Below are 23,702 nucleotides of genomic sequence, written 5' to 3'. Positions count from 1 at the left end.
TTCTTAAATTTTAAAATTTTAAATTAAAAATTCACACTCTCTAAAGAAAATTAAAATATTTAATTGAACAACTAAAGAAAAAATGCAGGACTATTTCTCACTTTATCCCTCACCTACAGCTTAATATAAAATAGCGTGATAGTGAATGTTTTTAATATAATGGCAAACTGGCCATTAGCAGTCTGAAATAACCCGGGTGTTGATAGCGCTCTGTTATATATACAGTGCTTTAGAACATTAACAAATCATTTATGGAACACATTAATCCTGCCCATTGTGAGTATACACAGATGAAAATATATTTGCAAGCATATTGATCCATCAAATATACTGTTTCTTAGATGATTTCAATAACACCTATTTGGTTTCATTCCAATACACATGTATTCAAATACCAGAACATAGTTATTGAAAAGTACCACTTTAAAATTACTTCCTCAAATTTCTAATGTGTCTTTCCCTTTGGTATTCAGTGTTACTTCTGTACACATTGTATTTCTTCCTCCCTCATTGCTAAATAGAGAATATATGCAGTTACAAGTTTACTTAATGCCATGCAGGTACTGAAAGATAACTTCCAAGGGAAGTATGCAAGTAGGTTGAATGGCCGCTGATCAAAATCATACTTGAAACAATTGCCACTGAAAGTACGTATTATGTGAATCTGGTTTCCTCATTCCTCCATGGAAAGATTCTGGCGTCATCCCAGAAGTGCCAACAGCACTGCCTGTCTGCTATCCCTCACTCCTCACTCTCAGGAGTGAGAGGAGGACAGCTCTAGCATTCTCCTTTCCCCTTCAGTTTGGTGCTTGACTACAGGAGGCAGAGAATGCCTTCCTGTGATGATTTCAGAAGCCATTGGTCTTAAACTTAGAGACTTAGCACAAGGTATGGCGAGAAAGCTATAGTTTGAACACAGGCTTTTGACCTAAGCTCTTTATACAGTATAAACACACTCAAAATACTGGGTGCAAAAAAACCCTGCTAAAGACTAATATATATGAATATATATTAATATATGGCTCCTGAAAATCATGCTTTTTTGAAACTCTTGTGGAGGAGTGACTTTTCTTAGGCATTAAAAAACTATTCAGAAAACAACCATTATTGTGTTCCTCAGAAAGTATCTTAGTATGGTGATTTCTTCACAAAAGAATTTAGTGTAATGCAACTGGGTCCTCTCGGTTATATTACAGGATAAGAAAGCTTTCTCATGTCAATGGCAGGGAGATGGGGAATGCAGTTTGCTGAAAGAGTTTTATGATAAGAGAATCTTAGATGTTTACAGCATGAAGTAGCATTTGTTAAGTCTGTTGCTGGCAGGAGCTTGTAAATCTAAGTACAGTGAGAGAGCTCTTAGCCAAAAACTTGTTTTCTTTACTGTTTTAGCACAAGATCAAAGCATATAAACAAACACAGTATTTTGGGTTTGTGGTTTGGTTGTATTTAGGCTAACAGCATCTTTTCTTGGAAGTCAAATACTCAGGAAGTGATTGCTTGGAATAAAAACCTGATGAAACAGTTTAAATAAAAATCTTTCTGGAAAAATGTTCACTTTGCATAAAAACCTGAAATACCACTGGATACATATTTTAGGAAGGAATTTCCATTTTTTTTATTGCCAAGCTCCAAAATAATTACTTAAAAAATAATTTCCCAAGCAGCACAAGATTTTGGCTTTTTAAAAAATGCAGTAGGTTTAATCCTCTAAGAAGTTGGCTTCAGCTTGATGGCTTTCTTGAAAGAATTATTATTTTTGCCTTTTTAGTCTTATTTTTTCTTTTATTCTGACAGCTCAAGTGAATCATCTTAATTCCAATAAATAGCACCGGAACAATGTTTAAATGATACTTTTTCAGTTAAATAATAAAATCTGTCTGGAGTCCTACTTTGCCAATCTATAATATCCATATTCTACACAATGATATGCAATCTGTATTTACCAGGGAAAAGTAGCGGTCAGATTCAATATTAAGAAGTGACTATTTTTAGTTATAGAACAATAAATAATTAGATTTAAGTTACATTTGCCAAAATAGATAGATCTGGTTTTGGACACATAATGCACTATAGGTTTGAGTTCATCTACTTACTACTGATATGAATGTATAAATTTGTACAGTTGCAATAATGTACAGTTAGACTTGATTAAAAAAACTCTTTGAAAGGCCCAGATTTCATGTCCATTAAGAAGTCAATAATCATCTCCAAACTATGATTTTAGTCTGAAGCTAAGGAGTGTACTTTCTATTCAGTCCACATCCATACCACTCCTTCACAAAATATCTGTATTTTGTGCACATGAATTAAAAGATAACTAGACGTCTAGGTGTTCTAAATGAAACGTCCACCCACAGTCCCTTGACTTGGCAGTAAGTAGTCAGACCTGGCAGCTCCTGCTCTAGTACAGAATTTTCTTTATCAGTGAGATAATAACTAATAAGCTAATAGGAAAACACACACACCCTCCCATACACAATCACAAATGCATATGTACATCAATAAATATACAAAAACATGAGCTACCTTTCTTCTACGAGTTTTGCAAGATTCATTTTTAGTTGTTTCCATTTTTTAATATACATTTATAACCCTATTGATGTGCAGAAAATGTATTAGAAGATAGGCCAAGGGAAAAGTGAGAGATTATATCAAATCCTAGAATTCCATCTAAGAAATGTTTTATATTGGATCCTATTTTCCTCAGGAATTCAGTATTAATATATTTCCCCAGGGCTAGAATATGCTAGGAGGATCTTGGAGGAAACCAAAATGTTATCAATGTTATTGCTACTACTATAAAATATATATTTATATATAGGTTTAAACAAGCTGTTTTTAAAATATGTGGATTCATGCAGTTCAAAAAGCTTTTTTTAATAACTAGGATATTTATTTCTGGATAAAAAAATTTGAAACATTTAATGTATTTTTCTAAACATCAAAACATTAATTGATATGTAATTAACAGTCTCCTAAATCATCACTAGCCAATTTAGCTACCTAGATGTTTCCTTCTTTTGCCTTTAAGAAACCACCCTCAATATGACCCATAAAACCCAGTTACCTCTTACCCAAACCATATGTCATTTGAAAGATAGTGAAATGAGTGTTTTATTTTTGTTTGGTTTTTTTGTCTAAAGCAACACAAGCAACTACAAGCTGAAACAGAAAGAACTTCCAGGTACAAACTTATGATAAAAGAAAAAAAAAGTAATCTTTTTTGTGGATAACTTGGCAATATATTGACACTGACAATGTCCTTTTTTTTACTTTATCCATCTTTTGTAATACTTCTTTTTTTGCATTTGCGTTTTCACATATATCTTTTGTCGCCTTTGTTAATGTATGATGTAGTATTTGATACACAGGAAAAAATAATTTTAGAGTAAGGAGGAGCCGTGTTTTCTTTGGGCATAAAGATATAGACACCTAGGGAAATCAGTGGGAGCTGAGAACCTCCTTGTAAATGGACAAGCTGTCTGCCCAAGTATAGTAAGGTCCTCTTGTGAATATTATTCTGGTCTGATATAGAATGCATGTTTTTGGAACAATCACTTCTGTGTTTAATTATTCTTCATAAGACATCTTTTCCATAAAAAAAACTTCAAGAAGTCATTTGTTGTGAAGATACCACATTTGTGCTCAGGGGCAGATTACTATGTGGGATTGGTTTATCACACAAAAGGTGTCAGGAAAACATTTCACACCAGGCAGTGTCCTCATGTAAATTTGGTCCTTTGTGATAATTTATTATGATGGAATTCTAAAACATCACTGTCTGATCTGAGCTTGTGGGCACAAAAAGCAGAACCCTGTGCTTCAAAGACAACATGTGTTCAAATAGAAAACAGCCTATTAGATTTTTGTTTTCTGTAGCAGTTATATCTGCTACAAATAAACAATTTTTTTCCCAGCAAAGGTTATCAGAGATTATAATATTGAAATGCATTAAGGATAAAACCTGGTTTTGCTTTCTTTTCCTTGAGGCCAAGGTTGCAAAGAACTGCAAGGACAATTTTGCATTTGAAATTACTTACAGCCAAAATTGCTACTGCTTGATTATTGGTGGATAAGTTTTAGGTATCGTGGTCAAGTATTTTGATCTCCAAATGTTGTTAGCTCTGATATCTACTGTCTAAGAGCACTGAAAAACCTGACTTGGCCTTTGTGTGCTCCAGTGACTGTATCAGAGGCCGAAGACCCTAAATCCCACTACCTAAGTTGGTGCCTAAATGTCAATTGCACAGACCTGAAAATAAAATCAAAGCAGATGCATCTGAGATGAAAAATTGATCATAAAATGATGGTGCAAGTTTTAATATGCAGAACAATCTACACAATCTTCAGCGTATGCTTGTCCATCAAAACCCATTGATATCCAATGAACAAGGTGAATAGAAGGTACAACTAATAAAATATCTCCAGGAATAATATTATCAATGGGCTATGTCTCCATACATCTTAATGAAATCTAAGCAGTCAAGGGTTAGTATTGCAGTATCTAACTCTTTTGGGCATACCCTCTATGTGTTGGGAAGCCTGGAAAAAAACTCTTAAGATTTGACACCAGCAGGTTTTTTTTCTGTTGCAGACTCCTTGCCTCTCTCAACAAGAATAATGAGCTGAACTGCTGGAGTGAAACTGCATAACAATTTTGTAGGAAGTCCAGGAATGACTTTCAGACAAGAAGGATGTGAAACATTTTGCTATGGGACAAATTTCAGTAAATAAAGTGCAGTGTAAATCTGGTATTTCCTATGTCACAGCAGACATAGTTGCTGTAGCTAAGACAATAACTATTTGCACAGTTCAAATTCTTAGCTATCAACAATTTTGATTCCTCATCAAAATATACAAAGCATTGTTAACCTTCAAAGGAATGTTTTGATAACTGATGAGAGAGATTACAGCAATAAAATCACAAAAGTGTCATGTTCCCAGGTAATGAAGTGAACCACAAGCAAATGTCGATATTTGAATATGCATACATACATATATATATATATACACACACTGGGGGGGGGGGAGAGAACATTTGGAATATTTTATAGCTTTTTATCTCTGAAGTGGCTGTATTTCACAAGTTGGTGAATTGACTTAATTAAGAATAGGACCATTGACTGGAAATACTAATAACCAGGTCCATCACTTGTTATTTTGTTTGGAAACACTGATAAAAATACAGTGACAGTGTTAGATATGGGCTCAAATTATCACAGAACTATACAGGGTCCAAGATGTATTTCATTCAACTAGTAACATTGATCTATCGCTTATTGTTGTAGTTAAATATATAGTGTTTGGAAATGAAAAAAAAAATGGTTTGAAAGCTGAAGGCTGGATCTATGTTTTTTTGAGAATCTGGGACAGCAACTACTGTAACTATTTTTGATGGATAAATTTAATTCTGCATTGGACATTGGAAATTACCAAATTGGCCTGGGTATTGGCAGGTTTGAGCAGGATCCAAGTGTCAAATTTGGTTCAGACTAGACTCAGTCCAGAGGGAAATTTTGATGCTTTTATTCTATTAGGAGCATTTCACGTTCTCTCCATTTAAGTGTTCTTTAGACGAATTGTTTCTTTATTTCTCCCTTGGGTTTTATAAAGGTGGGCTTTGAACTGAAACAGTGTCAGGTCACATCTTCCACATGTCCCTGATGATTATGTTTGCACATCAGTCTCCCAGTTTATAAACAGCATTGGGGAGGCTTGATGCTGTCTATATTTACTTTGGTTTTAGGCAGAAAAAAATGGGGAGATAAAAAATTTGTTATTGTATGTCATGATCCAAGTAGCTATTTTAGACTGAGGTGCTCTTACTTTGGGAAATTGTGAGATTCTCTCAATTTTTTACTTCACTAGTAGCTACTAAACTGCATTTTTTGACAATGGAACTTGGGATTCTGGTTCCAAAATTTGGCAAGGTCCAGCTTTTATAGCCATCTAGTGTTTCCCCTCTGGCCAGGAAGCGTTTCCTGTGTCTGTGTAGCTGGATTTTATTAGGGGGAGGGGAGGTAAAAAATCTTGCATATTTCCCCTAATCCTATCACACACTAAATCACCTCATTCATACTGACTCCACCAATGCTGCTTTCCCCATTTCCTGAGTAACTTAGCAACAACCATCCCTCCCTTTTCCACTCCCCCATCCATCCTTTCATTTTTTTTCCCTTTGCAATCACGATTTCCAGGCTGTTTAGAAAAATGAGGATGCTCAGCAGCATAGGGCAAGCTTTTCCTTCCAGGCTCCCTTTTTATGCCTGCCAAATCCTTCTCGCCTTCAAAATGAAAATCCAGGCTGCCTGCATATGTGTAATCAAAGGTTAAAAAGCACCCCGGCTGGCACCACGCATGTGTTAATCTGTGCTGCAGCAGAGTGCATCATTTCCACTTTGACCTCAGAGTTAATCTGCATTCAGGCAGAAGCTCCATTGCTTTATTCTTTCTTTTCTTTTTTTTTTTTTTTTTCCTGTCTCTCGTTTACTCTTTCTATTGCTTTATTGGATTTTGTTGCATGTGTGTGAGTGCTTCTGTAAATGTGTGCATGTGTATGTGTTTCTTCTTTCCTCGACTGTTTTTAGTCTGTGAGTGTCTGTGGTTTTCATTTTTTTTTCTTTTCCTCCCAATTATATTATTCCCCTAGATTTGGAAGCTGCTGCCTGCTGCCTGAGCTGACGTTTTCTGATTATATCTGCAAAGGGCTTGTGCAGATCTAATTTCTGTCCCCCTGCATATTAATTCCCGCAGCTGGGCGCAATGTATCAACCCACTGACGGGACCTGGTAGGGAGGGGGGGAGAACCACTACCAAAAAAAAATTAAAGACGGGGACGGATCCATCTGCAACCAAGAGGAAAGGGGGAAAAAACTGGGGGGGGGGGGGGGGGGGGGGAGAGAAAAAGAGATGATTCCTCCAAATCCAACAAGCCTGGGGAGCACTGCATTCTTGAATCCTGCATTTTCTCTCAAAATGATGGTGTGGGCACTTCTGTTCCTCTCTCTCATCCAGTGGTAAGATGTGCTTTCTGATTCTGTTGCGGGGGGGGGGGGGGGGGGGGGAGGGAGGGCTGGGGGGTGAAGAATCTGTTTGCAAATTTGCAGAGCTGGGGTGAGAATGCCGGAGGTTTGGATAGTGACATTACATTCATCTATCTCCTAGCAGCTGAGCTCTTACAATGTTTTATTTCTCTTACAATTGTCGCTCGGAAATGGACAGGGAGGGTAAGCAGCGGGTGCGTGTGATGGTGGTACATGCCGGGTGTTCAATAGAATTTGATGCCATATTACTGAAGCCTTTTATCTCGGAATTATTGTTTGCTACGGTGCGTGGAGTTCTAATACAGCTGTGTTTTGTGGGTAGAACGTGAGTGCGTTCATGCTTGTTTTCCCCGAAGCAGCCCCATCATGGCTGTGCCTGGGCTGCGGGCTCCGCAGCCCGGTCCGTTCGCTCGCTCCGCCAGGAGCCGGGGCGCGGATTTAGGACCAAGGACAGAGATGCGGATCTCCGCACAGCCCGCCCGAGCAGGCAGCGACGGGCTGCCCGCATCTCCCAGCTACTCGAACGCTTTCCGTGCTGAAGGAACAAGCGGTGGGACGTAATAGCGGTCGCCCATCGTACGAGACGAATGTTTACAATAGCGTTTACCGCCCCACACTGACATATGTACTGTTTGAAGCCAACCTGTGCACGCTGCATATGTGAATCGTATACATAAATGTGAAGAGGTAAAAATCTTAGCGGCAGAGGAGGAAGGAGTTTCTACGTGGATGAGTAGAAAGTGGAGGGGGGGAGTGAGTATTGCTGCAGTGCCAAGCGTTACGCTGAAGCAGGCATTCTTGCAAAAATTCGTGGACTATGCATTTAACAGGTTAGAGGAGAAAGTAGCACCGCATTGCAAAGTACCTGGCCTTTCAAGTGGTAATAGACTTTTCCTCGCAGCTGCATAAGCCATGTTGTCATTGATACACTAGAGAAGTTAGTGCCCACTCTCTTTTCTACTATTAATGCTGTATTCATACAGGCTCCTCATTCAAAGTTACCTTCTTTCTTCTCCCCTCCTTTTACCTGGACACTACCACACTAAAAACTGGGTTCTTTCTTTTTGCTTTTTTATTTGTTTGTTTAAGAAAAATCAGACTTTGTAGCTGCTGTGGTAGGATTTTAGTTCTAAGCAAAATAAAAGGCCACCATTATTGGCCAGGGAAATTAAAAGTTGCTGAGTTTGAGAGTAACTTTCTTCACACAAAAAGGACTTTGTGAGGAATTCCTGTGAAAAGAAACTTAAAATGGTTGAAAATGGAGTAGGAAGCGAAATAAAACTTGTGAGCCTACCACGAGGGATACTTTGTTATCGGGGGTAAGACAGGTGTAATGTATCTCTGATTCTTACAGAATCCTTTATGGCTACTATGTGAATACAGCAATAGAAAATGAGCTTTTACAGGATTTCATGAACACAGGGTCTCAGATTATTTTGACATAAAACTTCCGCTAAAATAATCCCAGATATTTAACACACTTCCTTCTTTTCACTCATCTTTCAGAACAACGCAGCCTGAAAGGAATTTTGCCAAAATTATTTCATAAGCTTTACAAGAAACTCTTCATAATGCAAATTGAAGTTTTATCTCAGCAAAAGGTTCTGTTTTCTGTTCATAGCCATCTGACAGCCAAGATGGTTTCCTCTGACAGCTTCCTGACCTCATAATTGTAAAGAATAAATAATAGACAGAGAAACAATATTAAAAAGCTACAAGTAAAGGGGAAAACTATCATTAGTACTTTAGAAAAATATCTTAAATGAGTCAACATGCAAATATGATTTTAATTCTAATAATCAGGACACTTTTTTCCTTCTGTTGTGGAAGAAACCTTACTATTAGTTTTGGAAACTCATGGACCAAGACAGAGTTACAAAAGTTGAACTTAGATACTGTTTATTTATAGCCAGGATGAAAGTTTTTCTTCGTTAAAAACACATCAAACACTTCAGAAGGAGGGGAATATCATTGTATTATGTGTTGCTTGTCTAGGACACTGAAATTCTGAAAGGCCAATGCAACTGAACACTAACGTATGTGCTCCATGTTACACATGTGAATCAATGTGTTGACATCAGTCAGAATACACACAAAAGTTCAAGTATTTGCAGAATCTGATCAAAGTAATTGAACACATAAAAATCGATTACCGATATTGTGCAGAAGTTTTTCCCCTATTAATAAAAAAAACCCCAACCTATATAAATTAATTGTTGCACAATTGTTGATATTTAGAAGATTAGAGAAAGAAGAGGAAAGTTAAGGCATCATTCAGGCATTAAGGGAAGTAGCTAAAATTCTGGCATTGACTTCAGCAAACCATGATTTGAGTGAGTTCAGAACAAATGCCATATTACAGCACTGCAGTATTTTACCTTTACCATAATTTTATGTATTACTTTTATTACATGCACGGAGTACATCCCTACAATTGTGCACATTAAAGTTTTAGGAAATTTTTTCTTCCAATTTGTTTCTTGACATTCATAACTGTAGTGCAAACTTGCATAAAGTTCCCCCATCATCTGAGACTGGGGCAACAGCATTGTGCAGTCCATCATATTGACTGAAGCTGTGTTTCAGTGAAAATCAGTCAAACCAATCTCCAGACTTCTGAAAATTGTGCATCAAAATCTTGGGGTATAGGAACACATGAAATATGTAAATAAAATAGTTTAATATTTGCGCACCTCAATATGGGGTTTGATTGGAACTAATTATTTGATTACACTTATTGAACATATAATAGGTAATTAACATGTTACATGTTATAGAGCTCACTGACCAGGAAAGTTTCAAATAGATTTAAAGCTATACTCTGCACACCATTTACATATAGGTTATATTAGTAATTTTTGCATAGTCCTTAGCTTTAACACATTGTCAGCAAAAATCACATGAACACAGTGCAAAGTAATGTCCAGGTGTGAAATGTTGGACACTAGCTACTTTTATTTTTTCACTCTTTAGTGCCCAAGTAGTGTCGTGGCAATGTTTCTATGCTGCAGCTAGATACCTAAAACTGAAAACTGTCAAGACTGATCAGAAAAAAGCATAAACAAAGCAATCATTTTAGCACCAAAGTGTTTTGTTGCATATGTGAATAGATGTATTTTTACTAGTAAATTACTGAACATTGGAGTAAATAAAATTGTTTTGTTTTTGTAAAGCACTAGCAGTGTCAGTTGGGCTCTTGCACTGTGTGATAACTGATATAATAACAACAATTAAAAGGGGCATGAATATCCTTGAGTTGAACAGTTATTTAGAATTACTGTACAGGTTGCTAACATCAGTCTGGTATTAATCCTGCAGCTGTAATTATTCGTACACTAGCTTCCAATACTTTCACACAGTGTATAGCATTAATACTAAGTCAGAGGTCCCATTGAAGTCACTTGGATCGTTACTGGAATAAGATGTTGCTCAGTAAGAGACAATTTCTCAACTAACAAGGAATAGTTGCTTTTAAAGAAGTGTCATGACAGAAGATGTGAATCTAGGTGCTGTTATATGATGACTTTATCCTTGTCTATAATACTACGAAATTGAATATTTAGTCCTGACTGGCCTATATACTACAGTGTTTGTTTCAGCAGAACTAAGGCTGTATGGACACAGGACCTGCACTCTTCTTGAACATTTCAGGGGTAGCAAGGAGAGTGAGACTGCCTTTGAGTTTTTCATAGCCATGCTGCATTCCTGACTGCTATCAGCTGTAATGCTGGAATACAAACCTGGAACAATTATTGTAATAAAAAGACTACCAAACCCACTGATCTACAGTAGATTTGAACAGTTAAGTAAAATTCTTACTCTCTCATTATTAATAACTTGATAGGGCAAAAAAAGATTACAGACACTGTTTCCCTACTTGCAAGTATATAATGATTTGGAGATGTGAATTAAGCCCTTTAACTAAGTTCTGCTTTAGTGACTATACCACCTAACCATAACCTGCGTGCCAAAATTGAGGTATTCCATAGTACTCTAATGAAAATGCAAAGTGATGGCAGAAAGTCTTTCAGAAAGTTCAAATCCTCGAAAATCTGAGAAGTGAAACTTGTTACTAAAAACATATAGAAACTAACTACAGTAAAAATAGCTTAGGAAATGAATCTACTCTTTTAATGTAGTATTTCCCATATGATTCAAATTATATGTCTTCTTCATGGCCATGCAAATCATGCTTTTGGGTCTTAGTTTAAACTGTTCTTGATTAGTGCTGATCTGGAAAAAATATCCTGTTGATTTGGATTGTGGTCACATTGTTTTCCTCTTTATGCTACGTTTGCTCCGTTGGCATATGTCAAGAAATTCTGTAATAGTTGCACAAAAATTTAAAAGGGAAGAACAGTCTGATAGGAGTGAACAGATGAAGGGAAAAGCAGCAAATATCTGGTCAAAGGAAACTCATTCCAAGTCTCAGTCCCAGTACAATTAAATTCTTACATACTTAAGTAATGACCATCACTTTCTCCAACAAGTACTGAACTGTGAATTGAAAGCATGAAGTATCAAAGGGTTAGATAAAGCATTAGACACAGGTGAGCACTAACAGATGCACATTCTTATAGGAAGGTTGGTTTTTTTTCATATTCTGCCTCTTATGCCTGCTTAGAGTATATCTGTACTGGCCAGTACAGTACCTTGTAGAGATACGTTCAAGTAAGCTCCAAAGCAGAGTCAGTTTTAAGGTCAACACCTCTGACTGGCACTGTCCTGCAATGTGGAGAGGCACTAGCTCATGTGAAGGTAGCTCAGTGCCCTGTAGCCTTTTCCTTGTTATGTTCAGCCACTCTAGCTATAAAAGTTCTGTATATTCCTAGATACAAAGATTCTGTTAAGGTGATCATTTGATTTTTTTTTTTTTTTTAAATGTTCAACAGAATAACAAGAGCATACAGTGGTTCTCTGCTTCATTGGTACAGTCTGAACTGCTGCTTTACAAACTAGAGCATACAGTGGTTCTCTGCTTCATTGGTACAGTCTGAACTGCTGCTTTACAAACTATTGTACCTGCAGCCCCACTCACAGTCTTATACAGAAAAAGAGGTAGATTATGTGAGAATGGCAGTGAAGAATACAATGCTAGCTGGGGGCTTGCTTAGTGTGAATTCAGGCTTAGAAAATAAACACATTAAAAAAATGGTTGACATAGGGATGTTAGAACTGAAGGGGTTTTTTTAATTTTCATGCTTTATAGCCTACCTAGTATTGTACTTTTTAAATGGACATTTATTGCAATATAAATTCCCTTTAACACAGATGGTAAGGTTTGATTGCCCGTTTTCCCAGTTATGTCTGCTAAGAAATCAACACCCTATCCTATACCTAATGCTGAAAATCTCAGCAGTTTTAGGAATCTCCTCACACGATGGGCCTAGTTTTAGCCTCTCAGTAATCCTTGACCCACTGAAGTCAGTCTGTTGCTAAGGGAAAACCCAGGACCTATACAGTATAAATTCTTACAGGTAGTTATGTGTTCATAAGTAGGAACTGAGAAATAACCCAAAGTTAAATTATAACTCGATAAGAATCTTCAGGAAGTGTTTCTTACACTGCATAATGCTTTTACTTTTTGCAGAAAGCTCTCAACCTACATTCCCACTATCTGATTTATAATACCTCTAACCACTTTTTTTCTTCATTCCTTCTTTTTTGTTCTGTATGGCAGATCAGCTTAAACTTTACACTCCACTTCAGCCCATAGACTGTAATGTAAATTGATCTTAATTGGCACATTGTTTTTGTCTTGGCCCTCTGGACATAAAGGAATTTCTCCATTCAAGTAAAGAGCTTGCTTTCTGTGAATCAAAGTTCTGAACAAGAACTAGGGAGACTTTGTGGCAGTAAAAGAGGAAGAAACATGTTTGTTTATCTCTTTTTAGAAAAGATATGACAACTGATGATAGAAATAGATGTCCAGGTAACTTCATTGGAAGTAGAGGTATGCTTCTGGGCTCAAAGGTGGAGGCTGTTTACTTAGAACAAGATACAGTCAAAATATGATGAATGAAAAGACTGCAGAAAGTACCAGGAAAGAATCCTAAACTGCAGGAAAAGAAGTCCATCACCATAGTCAGGTAACCATAATTATTATTAGGCAAGGAAGAGCCTATTTCATGGAATGAGACTAAAATCAAACTTGTTGAGCACTGATGAAATTAGGGACTACAGTTGCCCCTAGTGAATACATCCAAAGCAGGAAAAACAGGGTGAAGAGCTATTTTAGCTGAAGGAGAGATGAGAGAGGAACCACATAAAGGGTCCATTCTAAATGCACTAATTTTTTTAGACTTGAGACTCAAGATGATGAGTGACTTCTGGTGACTTAAAACGTAACATTCATTGCATGCTTCCTTGCATGATACTGGGTTATGGCCCAAATTATCATGATGTTAATAAAAAGCATACCACGAGAGTCTGAATTCACCTAGTGTGTACACCTATAGAGGCGTATTGTCTTTACAGGCATTTTATTTAGGTGAGCTCCTGGCTCAGAAGAGCTCTGGTGCAGCAAGTATGAGCTTTGCTGTTGTTTGAATTGGGTCCAGTTTTCTATTTGTGATGACCAGAAGTAACCTGCTGGTTTGATTTTTCCAATTAAAAAGAAATTCATCTTTGCACTAAGCCAGAAGGTGGAGAAAACAGCATTTAATTTTATCTTTGGAAACAAGAAAATAATATTACTTGCTTTTAAACTTGTCATATGAAGTGGTTAGAAATTCATTTATATCAGAATGTGTAAGCATCTCCTTCAATGTGAGAAATTTACAAAAAAACTATCTTCTTTTTTTTTTCTTCGCATCCATATGAAAAAAGATGGGAAGAGGGAGATAGTGGGTACATGTTTTCACAAGTCCCAGCACCTGCCAACTGGCTGAGACAAACTGAGGTAAAAGAGGGATAAAGGTGGTCGGTTGAAGAAAGTTATTGAAAGAACAGTGAGGATTACATCTAGTGTGATTCTGTGGTATTTGTATAGTTGTGACAGGAAATTAATATGCGAGTCTTGTCAGACCGAATACCCAATATTCAGTCTGACACACGGTGATATCCTCTTATTTATATAACTGGGTAATATTTTTAACACAACTACTGTCAAAACCAGGAGGCTTTAACACTGCTGAAAACCACCAGTGACTGCTAAAGCAGAACAGAAATATAGCAAACACCTTCCCATGTAAATGACTACCTCAGCTGCATAATGTTTTTTCATGTGATGTCCTAAGCAACATGGAAAAAGTTGACTACAGAAGCATTAAAGGGCATAGAGCAGCCAGTGAAATTATCATTGGCTGCCTGAAAACTTATGCAAATGGTTTACTTTCTAATAAGTGAGGTACTGTAGAGCCCAAAGGTTTATCTAGATTCAAAAAGATGAAAAATACTTCGAAGTCCATTAAACTCAATGGTAACATTTCATTGCAGGAAATCTCTAGCTGCATGTTTCTGGAAGCAGAGGGTTTTTACCAGGGAAGCATCATTATATTCTTGCCCTGATCTTTTGCTCTTAGCTTCTGCTATTGGCATCTGCCAGATGCAGAATACATGGCACAAGATATAGCTGATGTGACCCAGAGTAATCGTTACATTATGATTACTGCAAAATGATAGCAGGTAATGGACCTTCAGTAATTTAGACAAGAATCTCAATGCAACAAATGGTTATCATTAAGGAAGAAAATCACTAATGTGTAAGTCAGATCTTCTTATCTACAGGATCAGGTCTATTTTTTCAGATTTAGTGGAAGGACATTTTCACACATATTCAGTAAAGTACAACACAATGCGTAGGCCTAGCTGTGAAATCTGCCCATTGTATAAGAAACTAAATATTACTCTTACAAGACAGAACTTTCATCTGTTTGCAGACAGCCAGCAAAATATTAAAGAAATAGCATTTTTACAAAACCTAAGCCAACATATACAGATTATTACCAGAAATAAAACATCAATATATGGGAAAAAAAAATATTTAAAAGAAATGAAGGATAATAATGAGCATTTGGAAGGAATGGAATGAGAAGAAGATATCTACTTTTCACGCTTGCATTAGCTCTTTCCAAATGATGCAGGTAATCATGTATGAAATTGTATTTTTTACTGAATGTCATCTTGGAAGTTGGTGTGAACCCTTGAGATGAAAGGCTAGCTTTTTTCTGAGCTATTTGTCATCTTAAGCTTTCTCAATGGTCCATGTTCTACAGAAAAATACCTATGGTTCTATACATTGATGAGAAACGCATCTTAAAGAGGATCTCATGCATACCCAAAAAAACTTTCTGACAGAATTCCCTGGAAAACAGTGAGTGATATGAGAAAATGAGTTTTCCTTCAATAGTGATTCAATGTTATATTGTGTAACTCAAATAGCATGTTCTGGTCATATGAAGCTTTTGTTAATCTGTAGTAAGGTATCTTCAGATCTAAACAGAAATCTGCCTGCTGCAACAGATTGAGGATTATCTACTAAATTCCGCTTTCATTTAATTCCCTTAGATTATTTTTCAAGAGCAAGAAAAAAAGATAGAAGGAGAAAGAATGAGAAAGAGAACAATTAAGAAAAATTAATATTGAGATAATGCTAGAAAGCCTTACTAAACTAATCGATGTATTATTCAATATATTATTAAGTGATAATGCACTTCTGGGACCTACTGATCCCTGCATATATTTGATAAAGCTGGTGAAAGTATGACACCAAACCAGAATGAATTATACTCATAACGGTCAGATAAAGAGATCAGTTATCTCTTGGCCATTTCGTGTACATCCTATGAAAGGGTGGTATAAGCTGTACTCTACTTTTCCCCTCCAAAAACTGATGAAGACACAAAAGACTTCACACTGTGGATTAAAACTAAAAAGGCTTCAATCAGGTGTACAGCAGATGCTGATGCAGGCAAGGGAGAACAGTTCATCAAGGAGTCTGTAATCATCTTTCCCCATCTGCTACCCTGAACAATGTCTCTGGTTTCTACTTTTATGGGTCTAAGAGCCGTTCTTCCAAAATTAGGCATTCAAACTTCCTCTGTGTGCAGAAAAGTAATCACCTGACCCCCCAAAATCAATAATATAATTCTATAGGCAGATCATTAGCTCATGCTTATTTGTGGTAATGGCCAATATTTTCAAACCAATTGCAAAACCATTGCCCACATAGATACCACACCAAAGGCAAACAAGCATACATATGTCAGTGAATGAAGAATGCCACCAAATAATTGATATGTAATTAAAATTACAGCCAGCTTGACCTTCTACAGATGAATCACTGATAGCTCTTGGAGTTACTTAATACAGAGAGCAGGGACTTTAACTATGAGCCCAGTGAATAGGAGGCAGAACTGAAGGAGATATGGAAGTGAATTATGAAAGCTGGAATTATACAGCATTTTTAACATAATGACAAGAAGCCTGCTATTACTTCAAATAGAAAACCAGTGCAGGGATTCAGAAAGATGGATTATTATGATCAAATTAACAAAGACAACAAATGCAGGGCAACCTCTTGCATGGAGTGAAGATAGCCTGTGTATATGTTTTGGAAGTTAGAGGGCAGGGAAATGCCACACTCAAATAAGAACACAAGTGAGAAAGCTGGTAGTAGCTCTCAGTTATGCAGTAAAAGGAGGGAGAAGCAGAGAAAGTAACTCCCTTTCTACAATAAGTAACTTTGGTTGGAGGAGTGGTCATGCTGTAAGATGGCTTCTAAAAGAAGATGAGGCGTGTGATCCATGCAATAATATCTACACTGCCAAGAACTGTCTTGGTAGCTGAACTTGAAGACTGAAAAGACACCTTTTGGCTTCTGTATACATAACTGAAATTATGCATTTTGCTCCTACAGCCTCTGAGGACTGTGAACCTAAGTATGTTTGAGTATTACAATTTTGTTTTGTAATATAGTAAAAAAAAAATCACTCTTTTCTTGGAAGGTAAGGATTTGGAAAAGGAGAAGGTTGCCAGCAGTAAAATACTTGGAGGACCTTAAAATACAATCACAAATATTACTGCTCTTTTATTGGCCCAAAATAATTAACTAGTATCAAAGTCTGCATTGTATTGAATAAACATACTGGATATTTGTAAGCTCTTCGGGGCAAGTACAGTCAAAATTACATTAATAGTGGCTTTTTTTCATTTTATTTCCCTGGTTTCTAAAGGAAATGCTAAAAAACCTCGCTAAGCTGATTTAAAGACTTAAAGCATGCACTCAAAATGACTTAAAACCTTAATAAAGCTCTAATGCAACACATGAGATTAAAGTTGCCACAAATCTTTAGGGCCAAATTCTTAACTTTGAAGTCCAGCATGACTAACAAGGCTCTGAACACCACATTTAAGAGGCAACGGTGAGCAACATGAAAATATTCTTCTCTTCCACTGGTTAATGTGATACAGGTCTCTGCCTCCTTGATGTCAAAAGGGTATAAAACTTGTAAAAAAAGGTTTGAGCAACATACTCTAGTGGAAAGTGTCCCCGCTCATGGCAGGGGGGTTGGAACTAGATGATCTTTAAGGTCCCTTCCAACCAAAACAACTCTATGATTCTATGAAAACTAAGATACCTCTATTTCGCCCAGGTGAAGACAGTGTTTCTGTCCTCTCACAACATGCCATCACTGCCTCTAGAGAGAGTTCATTTCTCAGAAATTAAATTAAGCAATTCTAAATTATTTGCTATTAATATCCAACCACTTTTAACCACTTTTATACTCACTTAATACACTTTAACCACTTAATATCCTATCACTTTTATTCTGCCTGTACTTCTTAATAAGGATTATTTCTATAATGAGTTCTAGAATTTACTATTCAGTCATCTAAGGACTAGATGTGTGAAAACAAACCCTATATAGATTTGATTTCAAAAGGGAATAGGAATAATTTTAGCCTTACAGATTTCAAAAAGTGGATTTTATTTTAAGCTTTGAAATAAAATTAATCTTTGGCCAGAAACCAAGAATTTTATCTCACATGGTAACTTTGAAAAAGTTCTGAGCATGTGAAGGCTTTTGGAGTGTATTAGAAAATTGTTTGCAGCTTTAATTATACAATTTGCTAAGGAAGAAGAAAAAAAAAAGAGGAAACATACTATATCTGTAAAATCAATTCTTCTGTTATGGTCCCTAAAGCACTATCTCTTTTAATCTCTCTATAGTAGATAAGCAGCAGAGGTGATTAAATTCAATGCAATATATATTCAGATTAAAAAATGAGAAACGTTTGTTATCTGCAATTGTTACCTGCATATGCAATCTTCTGAGCTCCTCAATAAAATAGTAATGAAAGGATTTAATGAAAAAAACCCCAGAAGTTAATAGTCAAATTATGTCCAATCATAAGTAGTATATATTTTAAATAGGACTTCTCATTTATAGTTTACCTGCAAGAATTCCAAACAACATGTGAAGAATGTATTTCTTTAAAAGAGACATCATGTCTGCAATGACACCTTGGGAAACTGGCTGAGGCAGTTAAACTAGGGTTCAACTCTGCAAGGTTTAAAGCATTCAAACCTTCATCCAGGAAAGCACTTTCACTTGTGTTTAAATGTTTACCAACATGGTTTTCTTCACCAGGATCAGAATACTGAGCAGTTGGCAGCATGAAAAGCATAATCCTGGAAAATCTGACAGATATAAGCTAAAAATGCCAACATTGCTGCAAGTGTATTCCAGTTATGTCCTCTCTTCTAAATTATTTCACTGGTAATGTCTCCTGGAAAACTGTAGGGCTTGGAATAGCATTTGTTCTTTATTTAACAAATTTTTTTGAGGTATGTTTGCCAAATTCCCCAGGGATTCAGGAGGATAAATTGCATATAGAAGTTTTGCTTCAGTGGCTTCCAGTGGAATTTGTTCTCATCAATACCCTGCCAATTATTTCTGCATAAGTCTGTAGCTCATAAAAAGCTGCTGGAGCTGTAGCAAGTAAAAACTGAAGATGAATTTATCCATGTGGGAGATATGCTATGATTAGTAAAAAATCTTTATCCTTCCTTAGCTTCTGCTCATGTTCCATTACTTTCAGGGGTTTGCCATCTTTCCAAGTTTTCAGGTCTCCATCCTCACCTGAGGGTCCCATCTGGCACCTGCTCGAGTCATGAAGACTCTTCCTGTTTTTAAAAAGGTCCTGATTACGCAGTTTGGATAAGATCCACAAAGGATCAACAAAATCTCTGAAGCATCATGGTGCCTTCTCTGTACCCATAGAAAATGGGGTCTGAAACCATCTGGTTTTTGCCAATTAGCTTATTCTTAGTTGCCATGATGCTTTGTGTGGCTGCCCTAAATAACTTCTTGGATCTTGCTTCAGTACTCACAAACAGTACAATCTCCATAAATGACACCACATGGAGCTGGTGCTCACATCTCTTAAATGGAGCTCCCACAGCTGGGAATGGACTAGTTCAAGATGACATAGTAATGTCAGGCGGTAGCAGCTGCCTGTCACTGCTTGGTCTTGTATCAATTCACCTTTAAAGCTTATTGCTGTCATGCCATGGTGGATGCTCCATAGAGCACTGAGAAAGGGCCAAGGAAACCTGCTGAGGATCTGGACATTGTGGCCTGAATATATCAGTGTTTTGGTTTACATCTGAAACAGTCTCTGCAGCACATTTAGTGGATCCTTTGATTTAGCCACAGTATAGAGCTGCAGTAAAGATGAAGAGAAAAAAATATCCTCTTATATAATCTTTTGAACTGAAGGAAACATTTTCACTTCTGTATGTCTTTCTGTACTTTGTATCATTCTCTGTAGCATTTTCTGCACTCTGTATTATTCCATTGCTAAACATATTTTGAAACTTTAGTTACATGAGTCTACATCTCCTAGACCTTAGTGTGGTTTCTCCCCTCCAGGAATATCAGAAATAAATCAGTAACAGTTGTGCCTTATAAACTTGGTTCCCAATGCAGTTTTTCAAAATAATGTTTTTGGAGTATGTTTATGGCTACATCTACTGCTATTTCTGACCCTTGTAGCCAGTTTCTCATGTTAATCAAACCCACTCTTAGCTTCTGCTTGTAGTCATTATTGTTCTGATTCTCGCCCTCTTTTTGAGGTATGAGGCATCCATCCTTCTCTATCCCTGAATACCATCTACTTATTTTATAAGTTTCTAGTAGCTTTCTCTTTAAAAGTTTCTTTCCTTTTACAAAGACAAACTTCTCTGATCAAAATCAGAACGACGACAATTTATAAAATAAAATTCTGCTATATTGATGAGAGATAGTCAAAAAACATATGACAAAATATTTCTGGAGGAAAAAGAAAAGTCTGGGAGATATGTGTTTGTATGTGTGTGAAATAGAAATTACTCCTATTTTCCTGGTGTTTTGACTAGCCTTAATAGTCACATTTAAATACAGGGTATGGGAAGATAGGCTTTGCAGTGATCATTATGCCCAGCCCACTCAAATGTCAAAAATTTCAGAGCTAGGAAGAATTTGCATGTTATGTTCCTTACATTTTACTTATTGGAGACTGATAGAAAGGCCAAAAAGAGAGAAATAAGACACTGAGTGAACCCATACACAGTTTCTTCTCATTAAAATAGAGAGTCACCATATTATTTATTAGTTAGAATCATTAAAACAATTTACTGTTTTTCAGAAAAAGATTTTTAAGTTCTTGCATAAAAAGCTGAATATACTTAATAGTGAGATTTTTCTTTCTGTGGAATAGATACCCAGACTATGTGTTCTCCACCTTTTCCTGCACCCCAGCATTTCTTTCTGAAATTGCATTCCAAAACATTTGTCATAGTGGGGCATAAATAGGAAAGGAAGATGTAGCAGCTTTCCATCAATATTTACCTTGGAAGGAATATTTGTGAATTGTAACAGGTAGCCCTGCAATACAACATTGCCATTGCTAATGACAGGCCATAATCTTCGCACTGAGCGTGCTAGGCCTCAGGACAGAGGCTTGTCAGGTCTGCTGGGTCTGAACTTTTCCTGACCTGCCCACGGCTTTGTTTTACTTGGTTTAGCTGCCACAGCAATTTCTCTAATTGACCAGGCATCTCTGGCTAATTTGTTTGACTTTTTGTATGGTACAACCATAGTTTTATATAGACAATAGTAACAAGCAGTGGCTCTACGAAGAATGAGTTATTTACATAGTTATGTAGTGCGGAGAAATACAAGCCTAGTGCGACAGCAGGGGCCTTGAGAAGTGCACACAGGACGCAGCATAGAGGGGTACAGGCATAGGGTGACATATATGCCACTGAATAACTCTGCCGAGGTGCTTATTACAGCAGAGGTGCTAATGATCCTTATCCAGAAGCTTAGGGTGTTCGTATGCCTCACAGAATTAAGGAGACCCTGACATGAAGCCAACCCAATAGTACCAAGCACCAAGGAAAGTCCATCAGAATTCCACAACAAAAGCAACTCAGGCCATTTCACCAAAATAAATAAATTCCATAGGGGAATTTCAGGCACACTTGTTGACAATTTTCCTACTCATCTGACACAGAGACATTAGCTTGCCACTTATATTCTTAATGTATCACACAACTACCCTGTTATCAGAGCTAAATTCCACATCCACCCCTGCACAGTCTGTTTTATGAGCATGAGTGCAAACAGCGTCTTGCATGATATAAGTTGGTTTATGTGGGAACACATGGGTTACTATTGGTTACCATGCATTAAAAATGAAGTTAAATGAGAAGCATTGTTTAAAAAAAACCAACAAAAATCAGTTTAATTTTCACCATTTGCTTACACTCATTTTGTGAATGAGTTAGCTTCAAGATGAGTTAATTAAAGACATGTGTATCAAGCAGCTATTTTCTGTTCATTCAGGTCTTTCTTCAAGACACATTTCTATCTAATAAACAGTTCAGTAATGAAACCTCTATTATCTGAAAGTAGTGAGAATTAAGAATATATTCAGAATAAACCTATAGCGGTTATAAATTTATTTTTGACTGGCTCCCTAATCATTCAGGGTTTACCTGACCCACTTGGTTTACAAAAGATATGGGCTATAAGGTTGCTGACAAGTGCGATGGAAGCATGATTCCCAGCAATGCAATGTCATTTCCTAAGGGATGGTTAGTGATTGTTCTTCCTCCATAATGAGATGGTTTACCTTCATGTCTAGTCTTCACAAAACACAAATAATAAGGCACATTTATGTGCCTATTTATCGTGTAAAAATGGTTTACGCTTACATGTAGAGATGATATAACTTGGCTTATCATAACAAGTAGGACACTAGCCCTTTAACTAGGGTAAGCATTCAATGTTCCTGACTCCCAGCCCAACACTGGGAACACCACATTATAGTGTTTTGCTGTGTACTGAGACATAGAAGACAAAAATGAAAACATTCCCTGACAGATTTAATTCTAATGAGCATTTATATTCAGTTTAAATTGAATTTTAAAGCTCACATCTGTAGACAAAAAAAAGGTGTTCTAAATCTCAAAAAAATGCTCAGGAGGATTACTCAATAAGCAAAACTGCTGACATTTCTAGCACCTCACATGTTTGTTTTTAAACATTGACAGATAGTGATGTGAAGATGACTACATCATGAATTATTGATTCCAGAAGTGACTTCCTTCTGGGTGAAATTACCATGCTGACAAAATATAGAAAAAAGTTGTGCAAGTATTCTGAAAAGCCATGAATATGAGTACCTCATAGGGTATTACAGAACAAGAATCTTTATTCTTTCATTTTTCAAAACTAATTGAGCAATAGGATTGGGGGTTTTGAGCTAATGTTGTTTAAATAGATGCCCGGAGGGCATCCATGTTTTCCTAATCTTACTCACTGAGAACAGAATTAAGCTTTTTGCTCCTCTTGTTAATTTATAGTGAGATTTTAGAACAATCTTTTCTAAAAGCAATGTACCTTATTGGGGAAGAGAAATTACATATAATAGGAACAGATGACAATTACATACAATAAAACACAGCCAGAAAAAATAAAGAGAGTTCACACTAAAAAAGACCTAGTCAGATCATGTTTCAGTAACGGCCATTAACTTCACTCCTCCTCTGGAGCTCTCTCAGCTATAGCAGAAATCTACAGGAGCTGAGTAATAGCAACAGGCAAAAATCATGCTCCAAGTGCCTTAGACTTCACATGCAGAGATGCATAGAACAGTTTTAAAAGAAACAAAAAAAGATGAGAGAAGGGGATAAAAGGGGAGGGGAGAGGAAGGTAAACTAAAAAATAACCTTCTTAGGTTTACATAACTCCAAGGTTACACCTTTTACAATTAGATATTGCTAGCTAATTTCAAATAAAGTAGAAGATCAACTCAAGCTAACCCTATGATGCAGAAGAATATCTGAACCTATTTCTCTCTTTTCTGTTTGTTTCCATCTAATGCTTTTCTTCACTTGCCACTAAAATTAGTAGCCATAAACGCAGTAAAGAGATAGGTGAATAGATTATATACATTCCAGTAAATAAAATGTAAGAAAACATATTCATACAAAATTCCAGCTCAGAAAAATTTGAATCTTAATCATCTTAAGTTATGGAGGCTTATCTGAATCATCTGATCACATCTTAGACTCCTCCAGAGTTCTCATAAGTATAAATGCTGCACTTCAAGCTCAGACTGTTCAAAATGAATGATGTGTGCTTGTTTCTATAATTATCTCTCTTG

The 23,702-nt window shown here is 36.6% G+C and overlaps 1 protein-coding gene across 3 annotated transcripts in view; it reads left to right on the top strand.

The window, feature by feature from the left end:
* The first annotated feature begins 6,174 nt into the window (after positions 1 to 6,174).
* The window catches only part of GABRG2 (gamma-aminobutyric acid type A receptor subunit gamma2), a 71,799-nt gene continuing 54,271 nt past the window's right edge, over positions 6,175 to 23,702 (top strand). The window contains exon 1 of one of the 3 annotated variants that reach the window (XM_029998192.2): positions 6,175 to 7,016. In XM_029998192.2, coding sequence (XP_029854052.1) covers positions 6,910 to 7,016 — 107 coding nt within the window. In that variant the 5' untranslated portion in view covers positions 6,175 to 6,909. Of the gene's footprint in view, positions 7,017 to 7,132; positions 7,227 to 23,702 lie in introns of those variants that run through there. The other 2 variants (XM_029998191.2, XM_029998194.1) reach the window with 2 other exon arrangements.

The sequence above is a fragment of the Aquila chrysaetos genome, chromosome 22 (assembly GCF_900496995.4).
Source record: "Aquila chrysaetos chrysaetos chromosome 22, bAquChr1.4, whole genome shotgun sequence".
NCBI classification, from domain to species: Eukaryota; Metazoa; Chordata; class Aves; order Accipitriformes; family Accipitridae; genus Aquila; species Aquila chrysaetos.
Note: the sequence above shows the minus strand (reverse complement) of the source record. Positions and strands in the feature narration are given on the sequence as shown.